The 8,223-nt window shown below is 30.7% G+C and overlaps 2 protein-coding genes across 3 annotated transcripts; both read right to left on the bottom strand.

Moving 5' to 3' along the window:
- Positions 1-215: 215 nt before the first annotated feature.
- On the bottom strand, positions 216-4,452 carry LOC115241362 (nuclear export mediator factor NEMF homolog). Of its 2 annotated transcripts, none has more exons than XM_029817079.1 (10): positions 4,397-4,452; positions 3,889-4,060; positions 3,584-3,786; positions 2,423-3,501; positions 2,141-2,321; positions 1,706-2,004; positions 1,426-1,618; positions 996-1,314; positions 623-888; positions 216-552 (listed from the first exon to the last, which is right to left on the bottom strand). In XM_029817079.1, the coding sequence occupies exons 1-10, from the start codon at positions 4,450-4,452 to the stop codon at positions 354-356; spliced, it is 2,967 nt and encodes a 988-aa protein (XP_029672939.1). In that variant the 3' UTR covers positions 216-353. The 2 variants fall into 2 exon arrangements, with proteins under 2 accessions (XP_029672939.1, XP_029672940.1); XM_029817080.1 differs by having other exon boundaries at positions 1,426-1,606.
- A 365-nt stretch (positions 4,453-4,817) lies between these two features.
- LOC115241359 (40S ribosomal protein S16) lies at positions 4,818-5,932 on the bottom strand. Its single transcript, XM_029817074.1, has 5 exons — positions 5,822-5,932; positions 5,686-5,730; positions 5,466-5,597; positions 5,091-5,205; positions 4,818-5,021 (listed from the first exon to the last, which is right to left on the bottom strand). The coding sequence occupies exons 1-5, from the start codon at positions 5,828-5,830 to the stop codon at positions 4,876-4,878; spliced, it is 447 nt and encodes a 148-aa protein (XP_029672934.1). The 5' UTR covers positions 5,831-5,932; the 3' UTR covers positions 4,818-4,875.
- Between the last annotated feature and the right edge of the window lie 2,291 nt (positions 5,933-8,223).

Genomic DNA, 8,223 nt, shown 5'->3' with positions numbered 1-8,223 from the left:
TATATATATTTACATATTATACATATTATATATCCAAATTTGAATATTTGAATTGAATATTTATAATTACACTAATTATTAATTATTACTAATAGTAAATATGTAACGAATTTTTCATTTAACTGCTATATATAATGCTTTCGCAAGTCGACCCATTTTGATCTTCAAAAAAAGAGAAAAAAGTAATTATTTCAAATTATAATGTAATTTTTTTAAATTAACATTTATTAAATATTAAAAAATCTATAATTTGAAAAAGTGCGATTTCCAAAATATTTTTAAATTTTGTATACTGCAAATGATAAGGGAATTATCAATTATCTGAATTAAAATTAGCATTTTAAGCCAGGTAATCATTTTTTTAATTTTTGAATCTGAGGGGCGCTTATTTTCACTTTTCCAGGTATATTCCTGGCTATTGTCTCATCTTTAATTGCCTTTAACAGGTCCTTTTCTCGTGAAGAAATTTCTTTGTCTCTGAGAAATACAGCCACAGCTGTTTTGGCAGCTTTACCTCTTTTTCCTATACCGGGTGTCAATTTCACTTTGAATCTGAAATGAATATTGTAGTTTATTGTAAATGAGATTACTTTATATCAATTTTTTACACCAATTGTCTTACTTGTAATTTTGTAAGGTATTGTAAGGCGCAACTACAGGTACAGCAAACAATAATTCATCTTCTGAGAAAGGTTTTCCTGTTAATTGATCAAGCATGTCGACTTCGGGAATTGGACCTGTGTCTTCGTCATCAATGTTATCTATAATGTGCATAGATTGAAATGAAACGTTTGGTTTTAGATTAGTCTTTTTTTTCCCTTGTTGTTTTGGACCTGATGGATCTTTAGCCCTATTTTTTCTTTTGTCTTCCTTAGCTGCACCTGCCGACTGAGAACATGAAAAAATGAAAAAAATGGATATATATGTTAGATTATATATAAATAAGTTTATAACACATAAATGTGGCATAAAGTTGAAAAAAAAGGAAGTAAAACCTGCAAGACAAGCATTGAAAGTCGTTTATCTTCTTCATCTTGATCTTTGTACTTCTCTTTCATTTTCTTTAATTTTCCCTTTTGTCCTCGTTTGAAAATAGGTTGCTCCTTTTTTTTGTTATCATGTTCATTCTTATCACTTTTTTCAATTTTTTCTGTTTCTTCTATTAAATGCTCTTTTTGTTTTGCTTTTGTATGTTTCTCTTTAATTGATGTATTTATTATAACAGGTTTATCATCTCCTAAATAAACTACATTTTCTTCCGTATTCTTTTGCATTTGTATTAAGGGTTGATTGTTATCAACATGTAATTTTACCCTATTTTGAATAAAAATACCTCGTATATAGTATATATTCGTTAATTCTAGCTATAAAAAATTAAAAGTTTTATAAATTTAATTATAAAATTCAAAGTTTTATATAACTTACTTTGGGCCTGAAAGGTCAATTTTAATTTGTGTATCGGGAAATTTATATTTTATATCTTCATCATCGTCTTCTTGACATAAATCTTTATTAGTATTATTGTTTTTTGCATATGATTCTGATTTCTCCTGATCTTCTGGTAAATAATCCTCCTCTTGAATTGGATTTAACGTATTTTTATTTTCTAAATTTTCATCTAACAAAAAAAGTCACGTGTTATTAAAAATATATTAACAATCGTAACAATTGTATTAAATATTAAATAATTTATTGCATTATTTACCTTCATCCGAGTCATCTTCTAATTCTATTTCCTTGTCATCTTCAATTATCAAATCTTTTTCACTTTCCTCATCTACAGTTTTAACTCTTCTTTCATCTTTATGTCGTTCTATTGAACTGTCTTCCAGACGAAACATAATACCCAATCCCATGATTAATTGACTTTGCGTGAGATAATTTTTCTTTCCACGTATCATGAAGGATCCAGTAGTGAGATATTCTCCAGTAGGTGCACTCTTCGATACTTGATCATGATGCACCCACCATGCACTAGCTATTATTTTGGAATCCCAGGCTATACTATGAACAAAATTAATTATAATTATAGATGTAATTATCATAATATAATAATATAACATAAATTATAATACTTTGAAAAAAGCATATATAGGCATTTATAAATTTAAAGATAAAGATCAAATATAACTCTGTATACCTATATGCAACAGCCATTGTACCAGCCTCTGCTAACGATTTGGGTGGTACAGGATTGCCACTGGGATTTTTTATTACGACGGAGCTGGCACCAGCTAAATCTGCGTGAACATATAAATCTCCTGCCTTTAGATATCTTTTCACTATCAATTCATTCTGCTGCTGATCTCTTCCTCCAATCACTGTATATATGTTTATGTAAATTAGAAAATTATTTGTTAGTAAATTAGTAAATTAGAATAAAATTGTAACTCAAATTTGTTCAAAAGAAAAAAAAGATTACCTAAATAATTTTCAGATGTAATAAACCAATAGAATTTTTCAAACCAATAAATTTTCCTTAATTTATTAATTGTATGTATGGTTTGAACTTCTTTCAAAGTTTGCTTTGTCTTTTTTTCTGCCGATTTTAAAGCTTTTCCCTGGGATTCTATTGTTTTTTGTTGCTTCCTAGCAGCTGACTTTTTTTGACTATAATACATTTTAGCATTACTAAATGCTGTATGGGCTAAATCTATATCGATGAGCATAGGCTTTAGCTCAGATTCTTCGTCACTGTCTTCATAAGGATCGTGTAAGAGCAAAGTAATATGATTTGTTTCCAATTTTAATTGTTTTATAGCGGAAGCAACAGGATCGCCTACGACCTGAGCTTCTTTCAATAGAACTTGAATGTCTGGCCAAGACATCTGATTTGCTAAGGCACTTTGTATCGCTAGTATAGCATTATCCACTAAAGCTTGATTTCTTGAAATCAATTCTGCCTTTTGTTTATCTAATTCCTGTGTCTTTCCCAATGTAATCAATCTCTGATCATGATCTTTCTTTACTCTCTCTAATTTTTGCAAAGCTTCTCTTTCCTGTTGCAAAGCCTTTAAATCTAGTTTTTGTCCTTCCATTGTGGAAAAATATTCGTCCACTGCTGCATCAAAAGAATCAAATTCTTTGTATGGTTGATTCTTGTATTGCTCAAACAAGAAAGGATGAAATTCAATATTAGCAAATATGAAATCTTCCTTGCCATCTTGAATCAGCTTTGTTTCTTTTTTCTGGATAATGTAGCCTTTTGAGACATGTTTCTTTGCATGATCCATGATTTTATCTGCATCCTCAAGCGCTAAAATTAATTTCGGCATATCTTTAGTGACATTAAATTCTTTACCAATTTTGCAACCAAGAGTAAATCCAGCTTTAAGTAAAACATGATCAATCACAGCTGAACCAAATTCTAATAATGGATTCAACACTCTTTTAAGACTATCTCCTTCTTTAGCTTTCTGAATATGCTTGTGGATTGTATCTATAGGTGGCATTGTTGCAGAATGTGCTCTGTCTAATGGATATTTTTCTTTCACTGCAAATCTAGGTATTATATGAATTTATCAATATTTTATATGACATATATTCTATAATAGATTATAATATATATCTTGTATATATTTACCTAATCTTATCTCCTTCTGTATGAGGTCTTAAGACATATAAAATTACCATTTCATGATCAGTGAGGATTATATTACCACGATCATATACTTCTAAAATTATATGATATGTAGCCTCGCCAGTTCCAAATTGTAAATTTATTATTCGATCCATACCAACTTGAGTAAGACTTTCCAATCTTTTATTTTTAAGATGTTTGCGCATCTGTATGCAAAATTATATTTATTGCAAGACATATATTTGTCATCATATGTGATATATTGAAGCTGCTTTATACGATTCAAAAAGATTTTTATTTGCAAATACCTTCATGGAGAAACCTGAAGGAGCTACATTTTTTGGCCATTCAAAATTTGTTGTGTGCAGTCTATTACCAGATTCAAGTAAAAGAATGCATTTTTCTTCGCTATGTTGAAAGCGTATGAGATAAGTACGATGATCTATATCATATATTTGATTGACACGCATGCCAATAAGTCTAAAAATTTTTACATGACCATAAAATAATTTATATATAATCTTTAAATTCGAAGGATACGTGTTTTATATTTGTATTTGAAACTTACATTAGTATCAAAACATTCATATCAACATTTATTTAATAATAGTTAATAATAATAGTGCAATTAAAAATTTAACAAATGTGATATATAACATTTATTTAAATTAAGATAATGTATAGTTTTATACTTTCTATAACTAATTGTAAGTTCTATATTTTAAAAGATTTTAAGTATATATGTGTATATTTTTGGTTATAATCTCTCATCATCTTATAAAATTCGAAATAGAAAGTTTTTTATCTTTTACTTACTTTTGTAGTTCAGTAACTGAACATACAAGATCGTAAGTGTTAAATCGTGTCTTCATTTTTAGGCAGATTTGATTATTTCTTGAAAAAATTTACTGAACATCGATGACAGCTTATATATTATTCTGCTATCAGCTGCTACCTTTGCCTTGCACTTGCACACTGCGCAATATTACGTTACACACACTAGAGTATATTCACATATAATAAGCTAAAAATATATATACATATATATATTTATTTATATATATTTCTATATTCTCACATATTTGACTAATACTAACTGTTTAAAATTAAAAAATTCTTAATTATATAAAATAAAAGCTAAGAATTTTTTTATGGAGGTACGTTATAAAATTTATCTCATAAATATGTTAAAAACTTTGGAAGGAAGTACATGAAGAAAGAAGATACAGCGTATAAATTTTATGTTTTTTTTTATTCAATAATATGAATAAAATGTAATGTAAAATTTGCGGACATTAACGATAAGATTTCTGGTATCGTGCTCTTGCACCTGGACCACCAAACTTCTTTGGCTCGCACCTCCTTGGATCAGCAACAAGAAGAGTACGATCATATTGGATAAGGATATCCTTTACCTCCTTTTTACTAGCCTCATCAACATCTACGATACAATCATGATTAGAACTTAATAAACTCTCAATAATCGAGTAGTCAATATTAATATACTTACATTTTTGATAGTACGCAACAAGAGCTTTAGAAATAGCTTGACGAATGGCGTAGATTTGTGCAACGTGACCACCGCCACTTACTCTCACTCTGATATCAACTCCGGAAAACTTTTCCTGAAATACAAATATATAAAAGCGTCTTCCTCTGGAAAAAGTTACATCTCATTTGCGCTTGTATTCAAAAGCAAGTGTATTCTCAAAATCTGTTTTTCTAATCATGAACTATTATTTTTGGGGAAATAAAAATCATAAATATTAATTTCGACTACAAGTAGAAGTAATACATTCATCTTTAAGAATTTTTACAGGGTTCTTCCTCGCCATTTATTTAAAAAATTTCTATCTATGTTCGCATTATACTAATCATTACTCACTTTTCCTAGCAATAGGATAGGTTCCTGCAATTTGTACTGCAGCACGCGGGGTTCCACTAGCTCCAGCGGCCGACCGTTGACGCGGAGATTTCCACGACCACGTTTGCAATACGCGACTGCAGTCGCGCTTTTCTATCACATATAAGAGGCCAAATTAGATATACCGTGTAACTACGAGACACGCGCAAATTTAACCTCACTCTCGTTGCTAAACCCTTACCTTACGTCCGAAGACTTGCACGGAGTGGATCGGTTCTTTTTGTTTCTGAAAAGAAAATTACGTGTTACGAGTTATTTTTTATCAATTTCTTTTTATTGAAACAACATCGCAATCGGAAATAATCCTAAAAAATTACCTTCTGCATTTTGATGACCTGACAACACGTTGAGTGAAGAGGAACAGAAAGGAAGTCGGTCGTTCGCCATGCAGTGTTTTCATCGATATGACTACGTTGATCAAGCGAGATATCGTCTCGTGTAGTCGAGAAAATTACTTCCGGTAGAGAAATAATATAATTCGTCCGCGTTATTGTTGCGATTATATAGCGATTATTTCTAATTCATTATTTCTGATTGAAAGACTGAATTATAATAATATAGTTAATTTCTTCCGACTCTTTTTAATTTTCAATTTTGTTTTTAATTTTTCTTAATTAAATATAATATCGTATTTTTTATAAAGTTACGGCAGATATGTTCGAGTACAAGCGCGAGAAACATTGTTATTGTATTTTAAATGAATATATATGAATAACGCGTTTGTAAAATCTTCACAATTTTCTTGACGATTTGAATTTGGCGCCTTTTTTATCATGACGTCATATTTGCAACAGTTATATCGCGCGCGTTCGGAATCAAGTAAAGTCGCGTTCCGGATTTCTCGCGTCTTTATTCATTTAAAATGAGTTTAAACGAGCAAATTAATAATATCGGGAGTGCCAAATTAAGTGCTATACGATCGTTGTGATTCGATTAATTAAGCAATGACAATCCTTATTCGTTTGAGTGTATATAATTTCTATATAATTTATAAGAAGCGTTCATCTTCCGCGGAAATGTGGTTAAGTTCATATTTTCTAAAGGTAAGAGGCAGAGATTATTTCTAAATATTATTTTTATAATTATTATCTGACACTCGCTGATCAATAACAACAAAAAACTAATTCGAGGTCGCTATTATTTTATGCGAATTTAATAAGAAATACAATGCAAAATATTTTATAAAAAGAAAGCAAAAATGAAATCAAAATGTTGATAAATTACAAATTAACTAACCAATTAAGCACAGCGATTAAGTACAATGAATCATGATTTTATTTGTTATATAATAATATCTACAATAAAAATACCATATCGTTTGAAAAACAATTTTCGTGTTACAATTATACAGTAATTTTATATAATAATATTTAGGTTTTCGTTCCAAATAAGATGTAGCGATGAACATACACCTCGCGCAATGGGAGTGAGAAAATACATTTTTTTGTTGCAAATTCCGCATTGTGGTTTCTTCACTCAGTGTGTGTGTGTGTGTGTGTGTGTGTGTATGTTTATGATGCGTGCGTGTGTGTATGTGTACATTTTTTTCTTTTTTCGAGTGTCAACTTTTTGACCATACAAACACACGAGATGACACCACACACGTTTAACCGCGTCGCATTATTATTCTTTCTTATCTTTTCTCATCTGCTCGTCTGATCTTTCATCTCATATATATTTTTTTTTTATATTTTGAAAAAAGGGGAGTTTTGTCGGAGAGGATGCGAGGGTGCCGTCTCGAGTGTCTCGCTTGTTTCGCCTGTGCCTCACGCACGCAATTCTTTCTTTCTTTCTCTTAGTATGTGCGGAAAGTGTGTTGTAGAAAGTGTTGGATTATATAGAGCGATCCAACTCTTCACCGAGATGTCGGCTTTGCATGGCGCGGATATAATATATCCCCGAATAGTCTCTAAATTAACTACACTTAATAGTTAATAGTACCGTAATGTCATCTCAATATATATATCATTGTATTAGTTTTATCATAATATATAGAAAATACATATAACAATTATTTAAATGACTCACAATCAATCATCTTGCCATAACGCGCGTATACGACGAGCACACGCACGCGGCGCTCGTGCGCGTATAACGCGTTTATGTGCGCGTATGCGTATATATATATATATTTTTATCTATATATATATATATATATATATTTATTTATATATATTTATATATATTATCGGTGTGTTAATTACATGATATTTTTACACTCGTCGTACAGAGGGAGAAAAAGAATGGCGCGGAGGCTCGAGAGGGTGGGTATGGGGCAGAAAAGGAATAGATTTCTCACACACACATTTACATTGTCTCTTCGCTCATACTAGTGCTAGTTTAAAAGGAAATTCATCGAGAAACCTAGTCGATATCTTATAATGATTTTGTCTACCTTGTACTGTAGTATGTATCCTTGCGTCTAGCGAACATTGTCTCGTCATACATGTGTCTTTTATCAGGCATTTTGCCATGCCACTGATATCCTCTATTTGATTAAATTTTACCTCTTTCAATTTTCCCCGTTTGATTTATACCTGTGACTTTCTCGTTGAATTCGATGTATCGTCCGCATTTTCTACGCGTATATTCTGTGCTTTGCGATGTGTGTATGCCTTTTCAAGACTTGACACATGAAAACCTATGTGTGCGTATATTGTTTGTATGTACGTATTTGAACATATACGCTTGTCTATATATAGGAATATAGATATCGGAA

This window comes from Formica exsecta, unplaced genomic scaffold (genome assembly GCF_003651465.1).
Source record: "Formica exsecta isolate Colony F162 unplaced genomic scaffold, ASM365146v1 scaffold48, whole genome shotgun sequence".
Taxonomy (NCBI): domain Eukaryota; kingdom Metazoa; phylum Arthropoda; class Insecta; order Hymenoptera; family Formicidae; genus Formica; species Formica exsecta.
The sequence above is the reverse complement of the archived record's forward strand: the minus strand, read 5'-3'. Positions and strand labels throughout refer to the sequence as shown.

Coding starts and splice junctions, on each gene's coding strand:
- LOC115241362 (XM_029817079.1), bottom strand. CDS start 4,452: ATGAAGACACGATTTAACACTTACGATCTTGTATGTTCAGTTACTGAA. Junction 3,502..3,583: donor ACAGAAGGAGATAAGATTAG/GTAAATATATAC, acceptor TATAATACCTAG/ATTTGCAGTGAAAGAAAAAT. Junction 1,619..1,705: donor AGAAGATGACTCGGATGAAG/GTAAATAATGCA, acceptor TTTTTTTGTTAG/ATGAAAATTTAGAAAATAAA.
- LOC115241359 (XM_029817074.1), bottom strand. Junction 5,598..5,685: donor TGCAAGTCTTCGGACGTAAG/GTAAGGGTTTAG, acceptor TATATGTGATAG/AAAAGCGCGACTGCAGTCGC. Junction 5,022..5,090: donor TGTTGCGTACTATCAAAAAT/GTAAGTATATTA, acceptor ATTGTATCGTAG/ATGTTGATGAGGCTAGTAAA.